We start from the raw sequence: 24,683 nt of genomic DNA on the forward strand, positions 1-24,683 counted from the left end.
AACCTTGTCTTATAAACATTAGTTTATCATTAAAAAAATAATTAGGTGCTGACTTATTTTTTAATAGGTATAATAGCAAAGGTTTGATTGGTATTATAATTTCAGGCTGTTGGTTAACCTAAACATTTTAGGCAGCCAAATCTCCAAAACCAACATCTTTACTAATTTGAATATGTTGTGTTCATATAATTATATTGACTTGTGTGTGTTTCAAAATGCAATTATGTTTGAGGGTATTGCCCCCTACTCACAAACTTCCCTTATGAGGAAACAATCTGACCAGTTCTTGTGCAGTGAAATCTGACCATGTGAGGATGTTAAATAAGTAGAAGAAACAGACCACGAATCAATACTGCAATGTGAGAAAATCTTTCTTACTTGTACAGAAATACGATTAAATTCTAATTTAGGTGCCTAGTTATGCTGTGATCTATGGGTAAGTACTACTTAGTACTTACTAGGTTAAATCTTGTACCTAGTACCTAAAATATATCCAAAGGTCCGTCTACACGTTCAATATTAACTAACTAACGACAAGCTGTTCGTAGGCGTGGGCAGAGAGGACGGACCGCCAAACAACTCGGTCTTAACACACTCCTTGCCTCGTTCACATTCATACATCGTCTCATACTCTTCTATTCTTGACGTGGCCTGACTCAAGTATTTGGCTCACTTGATCGTGCCATGTCTTCCTCGGGCGTTCCCGACTTCTGCTACCATTCACATTCGCGTCATATATTATCCTTACACTAATTTCATCGTTCATTTGTACTTCATGCCCAAACCATTTAAGCATACTTACTCATTACTCAATACGCTTACTTCGCCTAGTTCTTTTCGAATCTCACCTGAATCTTACTTGCATAAACTCTAATGGCAAAACTATTTACCGCGCAAAACGGCTTGCTCGAAAGTTAATTTTCTTGACTATATTATTTGCTCAAGTATGGCTTGCACACACGCCGCAAATATACCGTGTTTTGTGTGCAGAATTTTGAACAAACTGAATGCGTGTGCAAGTCGTTGCGTGTAGACGGACCTTTACAAATTGTGGAAAAATAATGATAAAAAGTAAAATAGTATAAAAAGTAAAGTAGTATAAATATTGTTAATAGTTAAATAATAATTATTTAAATGGATAGGGCCAACATAATATATGTATTAATTATGTAAGCCAGAAGTCTCGGTGACAAAATTATATTTTTAATGCTAATTTACCCTTTAGCATTGGATATCAATGAATGTACTGAAAATTGCCATGTTTAGTTATGTATGTACATACATAGGATGTAGAATACCTTTTATACGCAAATTGATGCAAGCGAAATTAAAAAAAAACGTTGAAAACAAATAAAAAATATATTAAATTTCTTACCATCAATAAAATCGATTGAAGGAAATCCAAGTTGAACAACACCTCATCACTTTTATTATCATTCAATGTTTACAAAACTTTCGATCAACTTTCGAGTTATTTTTAAAGATTCGTCGAATAACACTATTTTAAAATTCAATCGGATTATGCAAATAACTCTTTAGTGGTAAAATAATCGAAAGAATTTCGCGGTTGAGAAACTTTTAAAGCAAAAATTAGCGGACGTGTCGGATCAACTCCTGTCCGGCAGTTTCCGACTCATTGAACTTTCTAATCATTCTAGAGAACAATGCATTATATTATTAGGCAACGAGACTGCCAAATATTCACAAATCTTTGATGCTGTCACTTTTGTTTATGTACGATTAGAAACTTCAAAACTTTTACGAAGCTGGGTAAAAACTCGAGCAGGTAACTAAATAAACGTTTGTTAATTAATTTAAATGCTGAAAAAGTCACCTATTGGCACTTATTATCAATAGAAAGTCAGATTTGAATTTCTTGTTTACACTTCACCGTTAAAAAGTAGCTCAACAAGTGTCACACGTACTTAAATGTTTTTTAAGTAATTTTCACTTAAATTATTTGCAAATCAAGCTTCTATTTGAAGCAAGCACTTATTCACCGGATATGTCACTTATTTAACTATTATTTCGTATTATTTGAGGTATCATCAACGTGTATGGCATTTGTATTTACGATTTTATAAACACAAGTCGGTAAATAGCGTAAAGTCTATCGAGCACGTCACTTGCTCGACGCGAGAGCGCTAGTACACGAATAAACGTATGCCGGTAAATGTGAGGCTTCAAAATACAGCATCACCCAAACATGTACGGTAAAATTAAAACGTGACGCAAAAGGGCATTTCTGTTCTTACTACTTGGATGCGACCGCGCAAGATTTTTTGTTAAGTGTCTTCAAATTTTCAGTTTGGTGCTCGTTAATCCAGCAAGCACACGGGCGGCCTCTGGTGGGATTGTCCGTAAAGGTTTTGTTCAAATAAGCTTCTAACTGGAAAATTCTCGGCGAAAATAGATTGCAGAAAAGAGAAAAACTGTATTAATTTCAGCATTGTTAGTGGATTTCATTGTTCCGTGTTGATTTTTATTTTTATAATTGCGTTTTTTCTACTGATCTTTATTTTGTTGATAACATATTATTTCTGTTGATGTTGCATTCTCTTTCTTAGCTGAAGTTAAATAACTCCAACAAAAACTATTTTTAAATATCTGCATTCCATAATTTACACGTTTGACAAAGATACAATAGTTTCTAGTAGTTATAAATTGAATGTTTTAGAAGATTTTACAGAATATTATAGTCATAAATGATTGGCTAAAGTTATAATTGTATTGTGAAAATTTAGTATAGCACTGTTTTTTGTGTTAATTACCTCGATTATTGTCAACAATGATACAAAGTTAGTCTGGATAATAGGTATTCGTACATAATTTTATCGATGATTTAGCACATTGAATAAATTAATCTTGAAGCTTTCACAAATATTGTAGTTTTGTACTTTCAAATACCATAAGCACAAAGTAATATTAAAATGGAATCCCACTGGAATGAATTTCAAAATTAGAAATAATAATAACTACAGAATATTTTTTTTAAAAGGCGATTAAGGCGATGCACTACGTCGTGTAATATTTTAAATTGAGCCGGTATCAATAACAACCTTTACGTAGATGGCGATGAGGTTTAAATTCCCGCTTAACACCATCCACCTGTTTTGATTTATGCAAGAAAAAAACATGGCCAAAAAGTGCCTTTTATTTTGTGGATGTTCAGGCATAAATATTTAATTTTTTTTTCGATCATTTTATAAATAACTTAATTTTCCATATTATTCAATAAAATCATAACCGAAAATGGGTTCGTAAGTAGGAGATTTTGAACTATAAAGTAGTTTTCATAGGCCTTTTACATTATTTTTTTCTGGGCTTATAAAAAGACTTATCTAAAAAATACTCGATCATTTCAAAGGCCAAGATGTATTCTACTCGCAGTATTTAATTAAAGCATCAGAAACATTTCTAGGCGACCAAATTTTCAAACCAAAAACACGTGATTTTGCATTACTACGTATGGAATCGCCTTAAACGTGAAAATAATAATAATAATGTTTTCAAAGCAGTTACCTAATAAGAGTTTTTACGCCTTTATTAGAAGATAGGTAGGATATGATGGTAGCACCCTTATATATATTTTTAAAAATTATTTTATTTCTTAGTATTAATAGCAATAATACTTGGATTGAACGTTTTTTGTGCGAAAACATCTCAAGCGTTTCTTGTTACAAAGCAACCCCGATGAGTAAGAAAACTTATTTTGGACGGGAGGAATGTACAAAATATAAGTTGGAGAAAATACAATTCTACATATTTTATCAATTAATCAAAATTATTAATTTCACAAGCACTCTGCAGTAATAAAGGAGAAATGTAATTAATAAATATACTTAAAGAAAATAACATGAAAAAAGAACAAATATAATATTATAACATTGATATACTTAACCCCGAGAGCAATTTTGGGAGATATTTCTCCCAGACGTCAAACACCTGTGGCTAACTTTTATAACGCCTTTGTCTTATTAAAAAAAAATAGTTTGACGTAATGTGGTAATTACAGTACGCATAATAAAAACCATCAAAAGCAGCATTTTATTTTGATATACGTTCAAAAACAGAGAATTTATCTGAAATCAAATGCATTATGAAAATATTTCCCGCGCAATTCGCACTTTGACACCCAAAGTAGAAATTTACAAAAAATCTAAATTTGTTGAAAAACTTTCATGTACCCTCATCAGTATATCACTCGTGTCAAAGCAATACCTCTTATCCCACCCAAAAATTGATTATTAAATACAAATAACTAAATACATAACCTAGCCAATTCTGAAAAAATACTTAAAGTGGTTATTCCATTTTTAAAAGTAATTCTTTTTAACCCCAACTCGGTGAATATAGCCCAAACTACCATCAGAAAGTTGTCGCACAGGGGGTTATGTAGTAGGGTGGATCGATTTTTTGTTTTTATGTTTTTCTTAGCAGCGGGGTGTGGAATGGATGCTCTATGGGGATACTTTTAAAAGTCATTATGACAGCATTAAGATATTTTGAGTGCAAGAACTGCCCCAAGTCAATTCAATTTTTTTTTAAAGCGTCAAACTAGAAAAAGAAGGGTTTAATATTTGCTCAATAAAATTTGTTAAAATATTTAAAAAAATAACTTTTCACTTACTAATAATATTATCTACTAATCAAGAAACAATAAAAGTACCATTGCTACACAAAAAATCACAAACACTGTTAAAAAATATAGTCAAAAATCATAAAAGTTATTGTATTTTTTAGTCCTTCTTCGAATTCAACACTGGCATTATACGACAAGATTCTAGCTTGTTTTGTTTCTACCCTTCACGTCTTTCAGGGCCGCAAACAGCAGAGCATGATGCCGTTACCACTTTGATGCATCTTTCCGTGGCTTGCGTGTGACAGGGCATCAATCGGAACTTACACAAAATGTTGGATTCGATAATTTCGTGGTCTGCAATGGCATCAATTATTGTCTCGCCAGATATCAGTTTTGTAAGAGGTGCTTCTGAAGGTTTTTCCCAGTAGATCAAGTCAATATAGTCTTCTGCGTTGAAATTAAAAGTAGGTAGCTTAAATACTCTTATTGGAGAAAACCCCAACGTAAGTTCTCGGATACTTAGAATCCGTCTGAGAGCCAACTCTCTAATCTGTCCTCGCTCGTCGTTTAACATACTAATAAGTATATTTTCGCTAGGCCAAAATACCCGTTGCGTTGAATTACGGGATCTACCACCTTTTTCAAATGCTCTGGAAGGTAACGAGATAATTTTATGGTTTCGTGGAAGTGTCTCGCCGGTTGAAGTCTGCTCTTGGTTGTCTCGAAGGTTGTGTTTTTATTTTAAACCACATCGGAGCATACACTCTTAGCACAAATTCAGTCAATATCACCTGATTTCTGTCGGATTCTTGGTTGAAGTGTAAAGTCGGAGAATAGTATTGGCTGTTGTTAACCAACGCGAATGACAGATTTTACCCGGGTTTCTTTTCGATAAGTTTTCATTACATTGTCCTTCGGCGATTGCTCGGCACATTTCCAATAAATAAAGCTGGTCTGTGCTAAGGTCGTCACGGGATTTTGTAATTTCATAAGTAAGGTTCATAGGTAAGTTGCATTCTATTGCTTGAAATTCTATCACAGGAAGATGTTCACAGTTTTTGAGTAACTTTCTTAGTTGGCCGCTAAAGCTTCTAGGACCTGTTGTCAATTCATCAAGGTATTCGAAAAGGTGGATGGGATAGATGTCGAGTATTCGACAACATTTCACTTTTAAAGTGTTACAAGTGCAATGGCTACATGCACAAATCACAAGATTGCAGAAATGAAAAAGCATGCACTCGTTGTTCCGGAACACATGACGACGACAATGAAAACTGTCAAAACGACATCCAATGCATTAACTGCAAGAAAATGAATGATCGACTAAAATTACAACTGCCAACTGACCATTTTGCTTGGAGTGATGAATGTTCTGTGCACATGAGAAAAATTGAAGCGGAAAAAAAGAAAATTGATTTTTTATGTCACTAAAGACCTGCTCTATGGTAAACAGTAACATAAAATTATCTTCGGACAACCAATCAGATAACGAAGAGAGTTTTTACATCCACAACATACAAAGTTCGCCTGCTCACCATGAAGAGTTATCCGCCAGAGCCGGAAAAACCATCAATATAATGCATCAAAATGTACAATGCATTCGAAATAAAATCTTAGAATTAGAAAATATTTTGTGTGAAAAAAATATCGACGTTTTTTGTGCTAGCGAACACTGGTTACAAAAGGGTGAAGCGACATCTATCAATTTTAAGGGCTATAAATTAGGTTCAATTTTTTGTCGACAGAGCCATATTCATGGAGGTGTCTGCATTTACCTAAACGAAAACATTGATTTTACAGAACTAGAAAGTGTTAAACAAATAACGAAAGAATTTGTATTTGAATGTGTTGGTATTGAAATCCCAAAGCTTAAAATGATAATTTGTACAGTTTACTATAATGACTCTGATATAAATATTTTTTTTGAACAACTTGAACTATTATTAAACAAAATTTGCAAAAACAACAAAAAACAAATAATACTCTGCGGTGACTTAAATATTGATACAAGCTACAAGAACAAAAACGCAGATTCACTCAAAAACACACTAAAATCTCACAACATACGCTTGATTATTGATAAGCCTACTCGTATACAAGGAAATAAAAAAAGTATAATTGATCATATAGGTACAAATATATCAAAAAGCTCTTACACATGGGAAGTCACAGAATTAGCTGTATCAGATCATATGGCACAGTTAATGCACGTAAAAACAGAATATAATATAAACCAAACGTGGTATATAAAAAAACAATTATTTAACACAGAAAACACAAACATTTTTAACAATTACATATCGTGTATATGTTGGGAACCACTGAAATCCTTTGAATCCATTAATGACAGCTACGAATACTTCATTAATGAAATAAATAATGGTATGAAGCTTTGTTTCCCCTTTAAACAGTATAAATATCCCCAAAAACGCAAAATAAATTGGGTAACGACTGGTATTAAGATATCTATTAAACAAAAACGACATCTATACATGAAACAAAAAAACACAAATGACCTCACAATCATAAACAATTACAAACAATACAAAAAAATTCTCAGTAAAGTAAAACAGGTAGCTAAACGGAATTACAATAGTAAACGAATTCAAAACGCGCAAAATAAAACCAAAACATCGTGGAACATAATAAAAGAGAACTCAAATAATTCTAATTCTAAAATTAAACCAAAAATCTGTCTTAAAATAAATGATAACCTGGTATCAGAACCAAAAAACATTGCAAATGAATTTAACATTTTCTTTGCACCACCGCCACCACCACAAAATACATCTCTACATCCACAATCTGCCAAAACAGTCAAAAACAAACAGTCGCGATCATTCTTTATAACGCCTGTAAACAGGGAGGAAATTATTAAAATCATCGTAAAACTGAAAAATAAAAGCAGTGTTGGCACTGACAAAATCCCTATAAAAATTATAAAAGCATGTGCAGAAGCGTTAAGTTACCCGTTGGAAATATTAATTAACAAATCTTTTGAATCAGGAACCTTCCCAGAACAATTAAAACAATCTATTATTGTACCTTTGTATAAGAAGGGTCCTAAACAGGAAATCTCAAACTACAGACCGATATCCTTATTACCAAACTTTTCAAAAATATTTGAAAGAGCCATGTACAATCGCATTTATAACTTTCTCGAAAACTTTGAGATAATATGTCCACAACAATTTGGATTCCGTAAAGGCCGTTCAACAACACAGGCAGTTTTCAATTTTTTGAACAAAATTCTAGAAAATATTAATATTAGTAAAAAAACTGTAGGTATCTTTCTCGACCTCTCAAAAGCATTCGACAATGTTGATCATGAGCTTCTTCTAACTAAACTTGAACATGTGGGTATTAGAGGTCTAGCATTAAAATGGTTTGAATCGTACTTAAAAAATCGTCAGCAGAAAGTTCAAATTTCAAATATCAATGAAAAAATGGTCCATTACATGGTAGAATCCAAATGGAGAACAATAAACAAGGGTGTGCCACAAGGAAGCATTCTTGGGCCTCTACTCTTCCTTATCTATATAAACGAACTTCCAATAATTGCTGGCACAGAATGTTCAATGTTTGCTGATGACACCGCTTTGTTGTTTGAATGTAATGGAGACGTTGACGAATTTAACAAACAAGTTAACGAGACTTGCCAATTAATAGCAAACTGGCTGTTATCGCAACATCTATCACTCAACACAAACAAAACCCAAATTTTAAAATTTTGTCCAGTGCAAGCTACACCTATAAATATAAATGTAAACATTAATAATAATATTATCGAACCTTCCCAAACCTGTTCACTACTGGGAATGGAATTAGATATTAACATAAACTGGAAAGAACATGTCTCAAAAATTGTAGCAAAAATCAGTAGTTTTTCTTATGTTCTGGGTACCTTAAGAAAAATATTAAACACCGAATCAGTAATAGCCGCATACTATGGTTATGTATACTCAATAATAAAATACGGTATTATTTTTTGGGGAAACTCGGCAAACGCTAAAGATGTTTTCATCATACAAAAGAGATGCATAAGAAAAATTACAAACTCTGATCGTTTAGATTCATGTAGACCTATGTTTAAAAATCTGAAAATTCTGACAGTCACAGACATATATATATTGGAGTTATGCATGTTAGTGCGATCATCTACAGACAAGTTCCCACTAAAAAACTCAACACATAAATACGCTACAAGGCTCACAGAAAACTTACTAATACCAAAAGCAAACAAAACAATATTCCAAAAAGGACCATACTACATGGCCATTAAAGTATATAACAACCTTCCACATAACATTAAACAAATACAAGATACACACAAATTCAAATCGTTACTAAACACTTTCCTTGTTAATAAATGTCACTACACGTTGAGTGAATACCTCACGTAAATGAAACACCTATTTTTATTGGTATATATATTTGTATTTTTTTATTTTTACATTGGTATATTGTTATTTTATCTGTATAAACATTGTAATTAAATAAATGTGGTTAGCTGGAAGAAATGGGGTCTACCCATAAGCTATACCTTTTGTAATTTTAATTTTACAATAAATAATTTTTGATTTGATTTGATTTGATTTGATTTGGTGTCTCAAACTTAACTCTTTAGCATGTAACTGACAGACCAACCACTGAAGTGGATGATGGAGCTTTCTTTCAAGAAGTCGAATAATGCCAGACTTAGTTCCAGTATTAACTGCTGTTTCGTCACATCCGATAGCCACGATGCACGCTAAATCAATGGATTTTGCCACAAAATATGCAAACAATTTGTGAGCTATTGTTTTAGCATCGCCGAACTTAACGCCCATGTGGCCAATGTATTGTGAGCCAGGTTCTTTCAAAAGACTGATATGTTCTTCTATCACAACTTTTCTACGTCCATCCTCCATGATTAATGTTTTATCCTTTGACCGTCAAACGATATGCAAATGCACAAATCAAAATGGGGCTGGTTGATGGCAGTCAGTGTGGTCCTAGTTTTGGCACGAGCACGTCGAATCTTATTACGATCGATCACGTTTGTTAGATTGTCTGTTGTTACTAATCCAATATCTTGCAATGTAGCGCAGACGATGGCAGCACCTGCCTGATCAGAAATACTGTATCGATCCAATGTTCTGGATACAACAGATAGTCCACTGTCTGTTGGATTTATTACATAAGAAGAAGGAGTAGATGAAGCAAAGTAATGTTGGTCAGTTGGAAGATCAACGTTAGTATAACTTGAAACTGTACTGCGAGATATGGACGGTTGATCTAAAGATGCGCGGTGCGCGAGCGAGGCGCGAGAAAGTGGACTCGGCAATTTGTCAATATTTCTCGGGAAAATAAATATAATCACATTTTTTTAGTATTATTATTTAAGGCGCGGCAATTTTTATTAATTATGAAATGTAAAAGTAAAATTAAAGTATTAATATTGACACAAAACTGTTTTATAAAGGGACAATTTTTTACAAGATTTAAAATAATTTAAGTGCTTTGGGGCAGTACTTGCTATCAAAATTTTAAATTGATATTTTGTATGCTTAATTGTATGTACCTAGAGATCTATTCCGCACCCCGCGAAAACTAATTTATAAAAAAAAAATTCCATACAATGGCGATCCACCCTATTATGTAGTATGTAGTATTGCATAATTTGATTCCATGCATCGACATAAGAAATAGTAGACATGCCAAAACACAACCTGAGTATCTTTGACTCACAACTTTCGACGAGCTGGAGGCAAACCGCGTGAAACTCATTTTACCACCAGGAGGATTCAAGCATATCTTGAATAAAATTCTACACCATTCGTACATTGACTGACGATGAGCGAACATTGAAGTAACCAGGCCTTGCACAGAAAAGTAAAGTTCAAAAATGAAGTAACGGGAATTTTTCTGCCTGTTTTTAACCGAGCCGACTAATACTATCACGTCCTATAATAATAATAATTAATAATAATAATAATTTTTTATTAATTTCTTACACAATTACAAATTAGGATTTAATACATATAAGAAATTAGGTTATATAAATTTTACAAAAGATGTTCCTATGATGTTCCTTGTGCCATATACTTCTATAGACAACGTCAAATGCAAAAACCATTATTGCGGAAGAGTGGATTTTATCGATGTTGTTGCTAGTTAAATAATTAGTATGTCCTAAGGAAAAACTAATGGAAGGAACATTGAACATTGCCCCAATGTCGATTCTTACCTGTTTGGGGTTGACAATAACCAGAGATGTGCAAAATGGGTACCCAAAACCATTTCAAATACAAAATGGAAATGGGTCAAAACTTTTCCATTTGAAAATGCAAAATGCAAAATGGGTTTTAGAAAAGCATTTCAAATGCAAAATGCAAAATACCTATTTTCAAAATGCATTGAAAATGCAAAATGGTTTCTCAGGTCAAACAATTAAAATAATTTTTCAAAAGAAGCAAACACATTGCGACTTGACATTTTAATTAATAAAAAAGAAAACACTTTGTTTAAAGTCACTTTATTGATATTTTAAAGTCTACCGGTTTCGGTACTTAACAATTTGGTAGCATTGGAAAAAAAAAACAGTTAATTCAAAGGCTGAAATCATCAATTATCAATTAAATTTAACATTCAGCCCTATAATAAGTATGTTTCCAGCTATCCCAAACTCCCCACCCCCACTTCCCTCCCGCAACTGACACTGTCTCTCTCTGTTTTTCTATCTCTTTCTCTCTCTTAACTATTGGTTTATATATATATATATATATGTGTATTATTCTGTATTTGTTAGTATTTTTATAACAGTCCTGATGATGATACGGAGGTACCGAAACCGGTAGACTTTAAAATATCAATAAAGTGGCTACAAAGTGTTTTCTTTTTTATTAATTAAAATAATTATAGAATTTTTAAACAATTTTGTCATTTAATAATGGACATCAATGTAGAACAAACATATCACATGGTGGTAAATCAAAAAACACCACGACTACAGATTATGAAACCACAAAAAATTTGCGCGGGACTAATGTTGCCAACGTAAAAACATAGAAACTGCTATCTAACATTTAATATTACAGCTTCATGCCCCATGTTCAGTACCTATTTGAAACAGTATTTTTTGTAATGGTATCACTCAATCGCCAGGGCTCCTACCAGGGAGCAACTTGACAAATGTAAATTATCTCTCATAGCGAGGTTGAGGACCGACCGACCGACCGACCGACGGGGTTTATGAAAAAAAGATGAGTGGAGATAGTAGGAATAATGTTGCAAAAAATCATTTAAAATGGAAAATGCATTGAGAAAAGCATTTAAAATGCAAAATGGAAAATACTCATTTTGCATTTTGCATTTCCATTTGAAATGGATTTATTTGAAATAAAGCACATCTCTGACTATAACACAGTGCAACATAGATGTTCTCAACTTTGGTTTCACAGGTTCTAGAAGTAAAAAAAATAAAATAAAACAGCTTTGAAAGGTTATTAGGAATCTAACCTAATCTTGCGACATCGGGTTTGTTGCTTGTCGGAGGGCTTGAATCTTCTGGATCTTCCATGTTCGCAAAGATTTCATCAAAAATATATCTTTAGTGTTCACAATACAACCAAATACAAATCAAATAACACCGCTTTCCCCCACTGTTGCCAACTTGATTTTCAAAATAAAGCCAGACGTCTCACGATAAGGAGCTGAAAAGAGCTAAAACGTTGTACAGCCTATGTTAGGACCGAAACAGATATGGTTTGCCCGAAATTTTTATTTACCTATATTTCCCTATGTTGGGTTCTTCTCCATTTGCTCAGTACTGGTTTTCCCACAATATTTTTTCCTAATCCGGGGGGGGGAAGTTTACTAGAGAATTTCAGATAAGAATAATTCCCCACAAGATTTTAAAGGGAATTTCGACCGATGATTCCCAACAATATTTTTCGAATCCATGAGGGGAGCGGTGGCTAGAGAATTATTAGCCACAATATTTATTTATATTTTCATGTCCTCTAGTGCATGTTGGATAAAAGTTTCCGCATTTGAAATTTTCTCAGAATATTCATAAATTTACCTAGAATATTCGAAATTTACCCAGAATTTGCGCTAATTTCGACAACATATCAGAATTTCTTTAAATTTTTGTGCCTTTTCCCTAAAAAGTACTTTTCTCCCCTATTTTGCATTAAAAGGGAGTTATATTATCTGAAAAAGAAAACGAGCTGAGAAGCTAAACTACTTTTTTGCAGCTGAAACCCCTGATTTAGGGCTAAATCTAACTCTAAAGGAGCTGAGATGGCAACACTACTGTCCCGCATCTGATTATGTTTTGTTACGCTATCGTTTGAACGGTTTCGGCCCTCTGATTGGTCGAATTAAAATCGTATGTTTCGGGTATTGTAGGATTCGCGCAAAAAAATTAAATCGGACCACTCTGGAAAAAACGACCACTCTGCTTTTCAATTTTAACCGACCGTGAGGTTCATTTGGGTTTTCAGGCGACCGGACCCAAAAAATTAAGACTTGAAAATTAAGAGACGGATTTCATACTGAAATACCGTTAGAAAATTTACCTGCGACCCCACGGCAACCAAAACTGGAACCGCTCATAACTCACCGAAGAAATTCCGCCGTAGTTATATTTCCAAGAGGTAGGTTCGCAAGTAAAAAAAGTAAGTTTTGACAAGGAATCTTTCGTGCCAAAAACAGATTTAAAATTTATTTTTTTGCCGTCGTGCCGTTAGAAAATGTACTATTTTTTGGATCGCCTCATTTAACACGAGATTTCTTCAAAAACATCGTTTCATAAAATTTTTGGATAATATCGAAGAAAATATGTTTTAGAAAGTTAGTAATCCATTGGATTAATTACATTACAATAAAAAAATATTATTATCACAGCAGGGCATTTAGACATTGGGAATGTCCTATTGCAAATGTGAATGGTAGCAGAAGTCGGGGACGCCCGAGGAAGACATGGCACGACCAAGTGAATCAGATACTTGAGTCGGGCCATGTCAAGAGTCAGAACAATAGAAGAGTATGTATGAGACGATGTATGAATGTGAATGAGGCAAGGGGTGTGTGCCAGGACCGAGTTGTTTGGCGGTCCGTCCTCTCTGCCTACCCCTACCCCTGGGGAAACGGCGTGATGGTTAGTTAGTTAGTTAGTTAGATATGTCCTATTGGACATTGGATATGTCCTATTGGATATGCAGTGTCCTATTGGACATAGGGACAAGCGTAGTTGAATTATTGAAGCTCTTAGAATTGAAAGAAAATGAATACGCGATTCATAGACTTAAATAATTCATTTAAGATGCGACCAATTTATTATGTGTTTCAAATATGACAAAAGTTCTCAAAATTAACCCCTGTTCAGTATCAAAAAGTACATACTAAGTGTCAAAGTATATTAAAGTTAGTATTTCCATTCAAAATTGGGAATTTTGGTTTTTTTTAAATTTTTTAGAACTTATCCCAATGAAATAATTCTTAATATATATTTTTTAAATGTACTCAGACAATCTTTTGGCAAGAGCGTAATGTTATTCACCTAATCATTTCGGTGGTATTGGAGAGGAAACATTTTTCTCATAGACGAGATTTATGTTGAGGTGAAGGGTTCCTTTCATTGTCCGCGCTCTGACTACTACATAATATCTTCCTATTATATATCTATCCATTCACCTAATATCTACCTATTAAATGTAACTATTGTTAGTATCACTTAAACTGAGCGAAGCCCATCCAAGTGCTGCCCGCAGGACCGGGGTTTTTAACTGCTAGTATGAAATTTAAAAAAAAAAAAATTGTTTTATTTGTGTACAAAAAAATTTACAACATTACAGATATTTTATCTAACTAATTGTAAAAGTACCGTTTTCACAGTGAGAATGTAGCGCCAAAAACCTTACAAACTCATTGAATTTTCCGAAGAATATGTCGAAATTTTTATCTAATATATTTAAATAGCGTATCGCTCTTCCCACGGGCGAATTCGGGTACAGATTTGTACGACTCAATCGGCAATATAATATGTTATGGTGACGTGCCCGAGAGTGAGACTCTGGGACAAATAAATTGATTTGCGCCAGAATCTCACCGTTAGAGACGAGGCAATTGATTAGTTGAAAGAAATATTTTAGCAACGCAAAACATCTACGAGTTTCTACAAAATGGTAGTTAGTCATACCCAGAATAAATCTCGATGGATATAAATATGGATATGTTCCATAGAGGCATAGAGGCGTCAAAATAAAAAAAAAACGTAGGAATTTTTTATGAACTCTTTCAATGTTTAAAATATAGGATGCTTCAAATGGGGCCCAGATAATACAATTTTATTCGACTCGATTGTAAAGTAGCCTAATTGTTAGTGGGTTTTGAAATTATTAGTATTGTTTTGACATAAGAATAAGTCAAAATCCCAGCTGCCATATAAAAATATTTATTTCTGTATTGAAATTTCCTGAAATCTACGGAGAAAGATATTTTTTAGGTAAAATGGTAAAAACACAAAAATTTGGGGAAATTTTCATCTTATTAAATTAAGGAAAAATTCTGGTGAAATTTTGAATGTTCTATGGAAATATAGAGAAAATTTTGAAATATTCATAAATCTGCGGAAATTTTTATTCTAAACCCTTCAGAGGACAAGAAAAAATTGTGAGTAATGAGGATCTTAATTACTGAGTAAGATACACGAATCCATTCTGAAATCTAGGGAAATTCTAGGGAAATTTCTTATTGAAATTTAGGGAAATAAAAATTTAAAGCATACTATCACTGCTCTATTCATACTACTTTCGATACCGGGGAAGGTTGTTTCATAAATGTGCTGCAAAGAATTCTTTGAAAATTTTACTTAGTATTTAGTTAGACACTTTTAAAAATGAATTATATTTTACTTACCTCAATAAAGAACACTATTAATTGAAGGGGTGACGGCTACGCAATCGCTCCGCACCTCGCAACTTGGTTTGTTTCCCCATGCCGAATTCAGACGGTGCAATTTTAGTTGAAACGACAAAAATTTCGAAGATTTCGTTCAGACTTTTCAGTTGAACTCCGATATTGATAATCAAGATGGCGTCAACTGAATTAAGTCTCTATAATTACTAACATTTTGCGGAACGAACTTGAGAACATGTTATTGAAAGGGCACGAAAACATATTTAGGTTAGAAAATACATTTATTTATTAATAAAATTATTTGGTTTCAACTCACTACTGAAACAACATCTTAAGTCCCGAGAGATGTAAGTACATGCACAAAATATGTTATTTTTGGGTTATTTAAAGAATTTAAGCCTTTTACCTAACCTTTAAAATTAACTTGGAACGCGATTCAGAAAAAGTGGAACATCAATACATCTCTACCATCTCCCCTGCAATAATAAACAATTGTTTCTTGTAGTAGGTACTTGAGTTGAAACCAAGTATTATTTTTTTTTGTGCAGCGGAATTCGACAACTTTACCCTCATCAAAAACATTATTAAAAAACTAAATCAGAAATAACATTGAGATATCTATGACTGGGAGTTTCATTTTCAAGACTCCACTCTTTTTTTTATTTCATTACTTTTTAATGTGAAACCGCACTAGCGCCCCAAATGTGGTATGCTGTGAGGCTGAAAGTAGGGGGGAGAGGAAGGTGGAAAAATACCTGGATATTTATATATGGTCACCAAACCCCGCCAAAGCCATTTCAAACAACGTTTCAATTCTGAATGGTGGTCTTACACCAGGGTGATACTAAGAGTATCTACCACGCTGGAAATACTAATACTTATCCTAAATCCTTCTTAATATCATTCAACAGAGAGTTGATCATCTAAAAGCGCCATGTCTGAATCGGTCAGTACCTATACCACAATGTCTATGGTTCCATGGCAACATGGCAACAGGCATGGGCTTTTTAAGTACATGAACTCGGGAGAGTGGGAATTCAACATACTTTTGAAAAGTGATATAAAATCATTAAAAGTGATGAAAAAAATTCTGTTATTTTTTTGTTTATGTGAATACCGCACAAGAGTCCCAACTGTCTGAAGTAAGTGGGGAGGGCAAGGAGATCGGGAAGAGGATGGTGGAAAAGTACTTGGCTATTCAGATATGGTCACCAAACACGGCCAAAGCCATTTCAAGTAACGTTTCAATTCTGAATGGTTTACACCAGAGAGTATCTTCCACTCTGAAACGTGCCGCAAGTAAAAATTATATATTATTATAAATTAATAAAATGTGAAATAACACAAATCCATCAAATAAAATTTGGGTGAATTTGATCTATTTAACCTAGTTTTTTCCTCACTTTTCACGACTTTATATCACTTTTTAAGGGTCTACTGAACCGCATAACTGAAAATCAAGCCACCATTTCATGTTTTGTTTTTTGTTCTTCTAAGCAATAACTCGTAATTAACATTACCATTTAAAAAATATATTCATATAAAAAATCACTATCTTTATTTGATGAGTACTAAATAAAACAGGAATCAAGTTTTTGTATCTCGTGTAAAATTTTTATTTTTGGAAATTATTGTTAAAATGTTAACTCACATATTCTTCCTATAATTTCATACCGAACAAAGAATGTTTAAAACTTTCAGAATGCAAGGAAAATTTTCAAAGAATTCTTTGCAGCCCATTTGTGTCACAACCTTCCCCTGTATCGGATGAATACAGAAACAAACATTTTTTCATATGGCAGCTGGGATTTTGACATATTCTTGTGTCAAAACAATAATCATTACATATGCGGGAAAGTGGTGTTATTTGATTTGTATTTTGTTGTATTATGGACACTGAAGAGATAATGGACGATAATTTTGATGATCTCTTGGCGAGCATGGAAGATCCAGAAGATTCAAGCCCTCCAAAAAAGCAACGTACGGACGTTGGTACCCCGTCGACAAGCATCAAACCAGAGGAAATTGGTGGTGAGCTGATGTTGCAAACTTAGGTTAGATTCCTAAAAACTTTTCAAAGCTGTTTTATTTTTGTTTTTTTACTTCTAGAACCTGTGAAACCAAAGTTGGGAACATCTAAGTTGCACTGTGTGATTGTCAACCCCAAACAGGTAAGAATCAACATTGGGTCAGTGTTGAATGTTCCTTCCATCAGTTATTCTGATACTTACTAATTTAACTACCAACAACTTCAATAAAATCCATTCTTCCGCAATAATAGTCTATGCATTTGACATTGTCTCTAGAAGTTGTAGTAAAATTTCCGTGCTCCATTTCTACGCACAAATTATTTAAATTTAGGGACACATTTAATATGCACATTTATTATTTTGAAAACACTTTGCATCAGTTAAATATTAATGAGAAGGAAGTATTTCAGTTTCCAGAAATGGAAAATAATGGATTTTAGTAGCTATTTTGTAAAAATTCAAATATAAATAGTCGTTTCTCGTACTAATTAAGTTGAAACGAAGTGTTATTTCAATAATTTGGTTGTATTTAGATGCGGAATACGGCAATTTTACCGAAGTTGTTAGTTTGATTTCTGTTTCAGTGAAAAAATACAGCTTTAATGTTATGTAATTTTCATTTTTCAGAAAGGAAATCCTCTGCTAAAAGCAATAAACAGTGTTCCGTGGGAGTTTGATGACATCATCCCGGACTATGTGATGGGTCCCACGACCTGCGCCCTCTTTGTCTCTCTTCGCTATCATAATATGAACCCGGATTATATCCACGACAGATTAAAACTACTGGGAAAAGCGTACGAATTACGAGTTCTATTGGTTCAGGTAATCCAGTCCATGTTTTATTTTGAATCTTTACACAATGATTATTGTTTACAATCCAAATTCAAATACAGATGTTCTATTAAACTTTGAGTGGCGTGATGAAAAAACTATCCTACTGTTCAATCTCAGTCAGAATGCAGAAAGGTACCGAGACGCACGTGGCCTGCAGGTGATGAGAATATTATGAGAATGGGGGGAGGGGGTGTTATTACACTTACATCAACCTTGGATTATTGATAATTACATTTACACCAACCTTGGATTATTGATCATTACACTTACACCAACTTTGGTTTATTTTTTAATCTGCTCATTCCCAATAGTTGTAGGTTGTAGATGGTTATACCATATTTAAGCATTATCATGGTTATACTACACAAGGATCTCAGTATTACAGAGAATTATTATAAAATGATGACATTTTCATTTTAGGTTGATGTCCCTGATCCTCATGTAGCACTGAAGAACCTGACTCGTATTTGTTTGCTGGCTGATTTAACGTTAATGCTGGCATGGAATGCGGAAGAAGCTGGGAAAATCATTGAAACATACAAAGTATACGAAAATAAGCCGCCCGATAGAATTATGGAAAAAGTTGAAAATGGTCCACATGAAAAGGTACTTTAACCATTGGCGGCTCGTGATTTTTGGGTGTACTAGAGTGCTAATAATACAAAAAATGTTATTTTTGATGTCGTAGCTGAAAACGATATTATTTTTTTTTCCAGCATACGTTTTTTTGTATGAAGATTTTCAGTAAATTTCAGTTTTGCCGTGCGCCGCACGGATTTCTTGAAAATGTTCATACAAAAAATCAAATTTTCAAAAAAAAAAAAAAAATCTTTTTCAGCTAATGCAACATCAATAATGCCATTTTTTGTTATATTAGCACTCTAGTACACCCAAAATTCACCAGCCGCCAGTGACTTTAACCTTACCTTTAGTATAATTATATCATTGCTGCGCTGATAATATCCATTATAGGTCGCGCAACTAAAGCTAAGGCGAACAACACATACTTAGGATTACATGTCTTGGTGCATATTAGGACTTTTATTCCTGAGAATTTTTTCCGAACCGGGATTACGGTTCTAGCATTTTCCAATCCCTGGATGGCAGTGCTAGCACCAGGTATTTAAATTTTTAAATTATAAAAAATAGGAGTTGTGACACTCTTGAAATTCCACTAATATAAAAAGTAACTGCACAAAATAAATTAATACGAAAAAATACATAATACAGTTAAAAAAACCTCATTCAATATGTTGAAACCTAAAATGTGACCTCAATAAGATTTTCTAAGTTTTCATCATTTAGTGATGGATATTATTTTCATTTCCAAAAAACCCCATTCAGATGCAGTCTAGCAGATGGTATTGATTTTAAATCTTTGTAGCATTTTTCTACATTTATTCCACACTGCATTTCGAATTCTAAATATGCCAGTTCCTTGTCATAATGTTTGATACATCTCTTGGTGCTTTTATTTTTTAAGAGATTTTGGAATTAAGTCTATGATTAATAGCTCTGTCGAGCTTTTCTTCTGGAGATTTAAATGGACTTCCTCTATAATTTCAATATCTGATTCCTACACAGAGAAAGACATCTTTCTTTAACTGATTTTGACATGTCAGCAATCATCTGTTGTCTTCATAGACTAAATACAACTAGACTAGGTGTAACCAGTGAAAAATAACACCAACTCAATTTTGTTTTGGTTCACGTGCACATTTATGAAAAGGCGCACGCATTGTGTCGCAATGCGAAATTGCAACTGTGCATTGCGTTTTACCTTTTGTTGGTCTAGAGTTAAGCTATTTTGCTTGTCAGCTATGCTGGGCAAGTTCATTTTTTCAATCACAAAAATAACCCAGTTCCAAATATTTTAGATTGCACCCATCGCGGACTTTATTTTAGGAAATGTAATCAGCTATCTGAATACAAAAAAATATAAATACCTTACCGATAGATTGAAGGCAGCGCATCAACAAATATCAGAAATTAATAGAATTTCACTAACGACAAGTAAATTTTCTGACGTCATTTTTCAAACTAGTCACATTCCTGACGTCATGCAGTGTGTTATACGCTTTTAACCAATACATATAAACAATACTACATGACACGAGCATGCCACATGATAATTATTGATGTGTTGGTTACATAGACTAAATACAACTAGACTAGCCGTGTAACCATTGAAAAATAAACTCAACACAATTTTGTTTTGGTTCACGTGCACATTTATGAAAAGGCGCACGCATTGTGTCGCAATGCGATATGGGCACTGTGCATTGCGTTTTACCTTTTGTTGGTCTAGAGTTAAGCTATTTTGCTTGTCAGCTATGCTGGGCAAGTTCATTTTTTCAATCACAAAAATAACCAAGTTCCAAATATTTTAGATTGTACATATCACGGACTTTATTTTAGAAAATGTAATCAGCTATCTGAATACAAAAATATATCAGTACCTTACAGATCGATTGAGGGCAGCGTATTAACAAATGTGAAAAATTCAATGAGATTAGATTTATTTCCGGCAAATTTGTGACGTCACATGCATAACACACCTCCAAGTGATTCGACCAATAGGGTGATTCAAGTTAATTATTATCACATGGTGAGCATACGAAAATCACGCAACCAACGCGTGATACTTATGGATGTATTAGTCGTCTAGCGTTGACACGCATTGAGAGGCGCGACAACTCATGTGTATGTGTGATTTATTTGGTCCGTGCATTTTGCTAATCAGGGTTGTATTAAGTCGTCATTGCCTTTCGGGCTTCGCCTTTTCGATTTTTTGCAGAAGAATTGATAGAAATAAAATTGCGTCATTTAATAACTTCATTTATTTTTTGTGTATTTTCGCTTAGGTTTCCACATAAACCGGAAAAAAATGGAGAAATGGTTAGAAGCAATCCGCATTCAATTATGTGACAATAACTGGGTACCATCAGCAGGAAACCGCGTTTGCTCTAATAATTTTCACGCCAAACATATTTATTCAACTGCAAGCGGCTTCCGACGTGTAGACTGAAAAGCTTTGCCTGTTATTCCGGTAATTATTTGGTTTGATTTTCGTGTGAAAACTTAAGCAAGTTTATTATGTATTGATTGGTTTTAATTTTTAAGTTTTTTTTTAAACAGGTTTTAATTGATAATGTCGTTGTTTATTGGACAGTTGCTGTCCACCATGGCCACAGGTCCTGCGAAAGGAGATACCGTCATTGTTTCTTCTCGAACAGGACTGGTTCTGGATCCTGCTGAAACTTCTTCTGTAATCGACAAGCCGGTTGTTCCTCTACCAGAATTGCAACAACCGATGTGCGTGAATGCCGTAAATAACACGTAAAATTCTATTTAACGGGCGTAAATAAATAAATAAGTATGTATTGTAATCATGTAACCTCCACCCCCTCCCCCCTTACCCCTCTCCCATAGGATCCCTGAAGCTCTGTCCTCATCATTGCTGCTTATTCATTTGCGAACCGGAACGCGAGCCGAGCTACGAATTATGGGAAAGGAACGAAGCAATCTTATATTTCTTAATAAGTCGTGGTTCAGCTCGCTTGTGAACACGCAACATTATATGATTTATCTCTCTCTTTATGTTAATCTTACATTATGTTTAATGAAAAGTCGTTTAGTACTTAGGTTAGTTTTCAATAATGCTATCTTGAAGAAGGTTGATAAACTATTTGACACAATGTCTCAATTCTAACAAAGTGGTTGAAGACAAAATGACTTTTAATTGAATGATAGTGGTATAATTATTTAATGCTACATAGTGTTGTTCTAGTCTCTATAATTTTTATGTTACTGTTAAACGTTTTACTAATATTATTTTATATTCATCAGCTTTAATTATTTTGTATAATTTTCGATAGCTTACTAGATATATTCTGTATTAAAATGCATGCAAAAGCCCGACTGGGAATAAAACCAAAGAAAATAAAATGATGTCAAGTCACAAAGTGATTGCTTTCTTCAATATTTATATACCATTCTATATAAAAACTATGGTAAATTTTAAAAAAAAACCTATGCACAGTAATAAAAATATAAACGTTTTTGGTTCTATAGGACCTGTATAAAATTCAAAAACACAAATAAAATAAATTAAAATCATTTTGTGTTTTTTATCAATTCTTTTCCTGATTCAGCCCTTATTCAGCACATAAAATTTGCTGTAAGTGTTAGTTTCTTTTTGGTTTTATGTCCATATTACAACACCTCTGACAACGAATTCTCCGTGGTTTCGCTTACGAGTTTGAACGGTTGTACAAAGAGTTTAAACAGAGTTGGGTTGTTAAGTTCATCTCCATATTTGTGACGTACGCGCTATGTGGGGTCATTTTTAAAATGGATTTAATATAGACAGGGCCAATCTAGTATAATACATCAATGGTTGTCTTCATCTTCTGGTAAGGATTTAGGTTTAGATTTCTTCTAGAGAACATCTAAAACTGCCAGATGTGCGAAACGAAGAAAAGTGAAAGCTCGTCTGCCTGAACAATCCCGGTGTAGTGATTTCAAGAGACTAAATACTGAATGTTATTTAGGATTCAATAAAACTTTCCTTACTTCTGAGAAACAGAACAATTAATACAACCTACCCCAAAATCTATATGTCCTGTATCCCAAGATCTCAAGAATATTGTGCAATACACAACATGCTGGCAAAAAAAAAAAGATATATACCCCAGGTTGAAATAAGGTCATTAAACCAACAAAAATCCCGTAATCCAAGCACAGCACCGGGATTACGGAGCCGACAAAAGTCCAGGTTTCCGGTTCTCGAGATCCCGGGATTGAAAGCTCTAAAGCAGTGGTTCCCAATTAGTGGTACGCAAACCCCCAGAGTTACAATTTACAATTGCCGAAATATATTAGTTTGAGTCAATCAATCTGCGTATGATAGCTTACAGTGCCTACACGGGCAGAGGAATCAAACAACATTTTGCTGAGCAAAGGGAGATGAGCACATTTGGTCCTATTAAACATCCCTACGGATTTAAGTTGTTTATATTTAAGATTAATAAAAACAGGACCTTACCATTAAAATATTTTATGTAAAAAGATTTGTAATTTTATAAAATGTTTTTCAACTCTAAAATTAGCGGTAAGCACCAGATTTTATTTTTCTAGATGATGAATTAGTAGCTTCACGAGGGATCCCTCTAGAAATATTTGAGATTTAGTAATACGTTCATCAGAAATAATTAAAATAAACCCCACAGAAAGATCGATTTTATAGGCCTGCTAGGACAAAGTCGATCGTAGGTCTGTCCATTACGCCAGGCTACGCGCTGAATATTGCTATTACGCGACTTCATCACTTATGTCATTAACATTCCTGTACCCCTACTGTATGTCTCCCCAGGTATCTGAGTCTAGTTCCAACCAGGGCAGGACATTGGCACCATAGGAGAATTGGAGTCTCTTCATCCTCTTCACATCTCCTGCATCTATTGGTGTTTTCCACTCCCAATATCTGCATGTGTCTCCTGAGATGGCAGGCTCCTTCACTTACGTCGTTAAGATTTCGGCTTTGTTTTTGGGTATTGTCTCGTCTTAATGGTTCGTTTCCTTAGGGTAGGCACAGTTGTTTAATCTTTATGGACTGCACGCCACTGCTATCAACATTTTTTTTTAATCGCCTAAACTTATTTTATTTTTGTTTCAGATAATAAATGCCCTCACATCTATAAAACCAGTGAACAAAACTGATGCAATGACCCTTATTTCCACCTTTGGCACTTTACAAAATATGATCAAAGCATCTGAAACTAAATTGTCCAATTGCCCGGGATTTGGGACGCGTAAAGCATCAAAACTTTATGGAGTTTTGCATGAACCATTTTTGAAAAAGGGTTTACATCAGCCAGTTATTGGTAATAAAAATGCTGAAGATGAGTTTGATGACAAAATTGATCTCAGTGAAATTGAAGCATTACTCCAAAATAAAGATGAAACATAGTTCAATAATTTCCAGCTTTGTTACTGTTATTAATTTACGAAATGTTAAATAAATTTATTTTATTTTTTGTAACACATCTTTTATTAATTTATGTTATTATAATATATTGTCTTTTGAAGTTCCGAAGGGCCCTGATTTTATTAAAAAATAAAACCCACTCATGTGTATCGAGCTTCCCAGGTGTGCTGAATGTGATGATATTTATTAATTAAATAATAAACAACCTATTACCAAAATACTATAATGATAATGATGAATGTAAGTAAGTCTAAAGTAATGGTGTTTGAAAGAGAAAGTACGAAAACAGTGTTCAATATAGCTGTGAATGAGGAATACTTGGAGCAGGTGGATGAGTTTGTGT

The 24,683-nt window shown here is 33.7% G+C and overlaps 2 protein-coding genes across 2 annotated transcripts in view; one reads left to right on the forward strand and one right to left on the reverse strand.

Moving 5' to 3' along the window:
- Nucleotides 1-2,094, reverse strand: part of ec (ubiquitin specific peptidase echinus) — a 209,948-nt gene extending 207,854 nt beyond the window's left edge. The window contains exon 1 of the mRNA XM_089632350.1: nt 1,376-2,094. The gene's annotated coding sequence lies outside the window, so the exon portion shown is untranslated. The remainder of the gene's footprint in view (nt 1-1,375) is intronic.
- Nucleotides 2,095-17,322: 15,228 nt separating this feature from the next.
- On the forward strand, nt 17,323-24,357 carry Ercc1 (DNA excision repair protein Ercc1). Its single transcript, XM_089632768.1, has 5 exons — nt 17,323-17,518; nt 17,597-17,658; nt 18,145-18,339; nt 18,772-18,957; nt 24,029-24,357. Exons 1-5 carry the CDS (start codon nt 17,377-17,379, stop codon nt 24,320-24,322), a joined length of 879 nt encoding a protein of 292 aa, XP_089488894.1. The 5' UTR covers nt 17,323-17,376; the 3' UTR covers nt 24,323-24,357.
- Nucleotides 24,358-24,683: the final 326 nt, after the last annotated feature.

Source organism: Hesperophylax consimilis, chromosome 6 (genome assembly GCF_061612785.1).
Source record: "Hesperophylax consimilis isolate HC1 chromosome 6, BYU_Hcon_1.0, whole genome shotgun sequence".
In the NCBI taxonomy this organism is placed as follows: domain Eukaryota; kingdom Metazoa; phylum Arthropoda; class Insecta; order Trichoptera; family Limnephilidae; genus Hesperophylax; species Hesperophylax consimilis.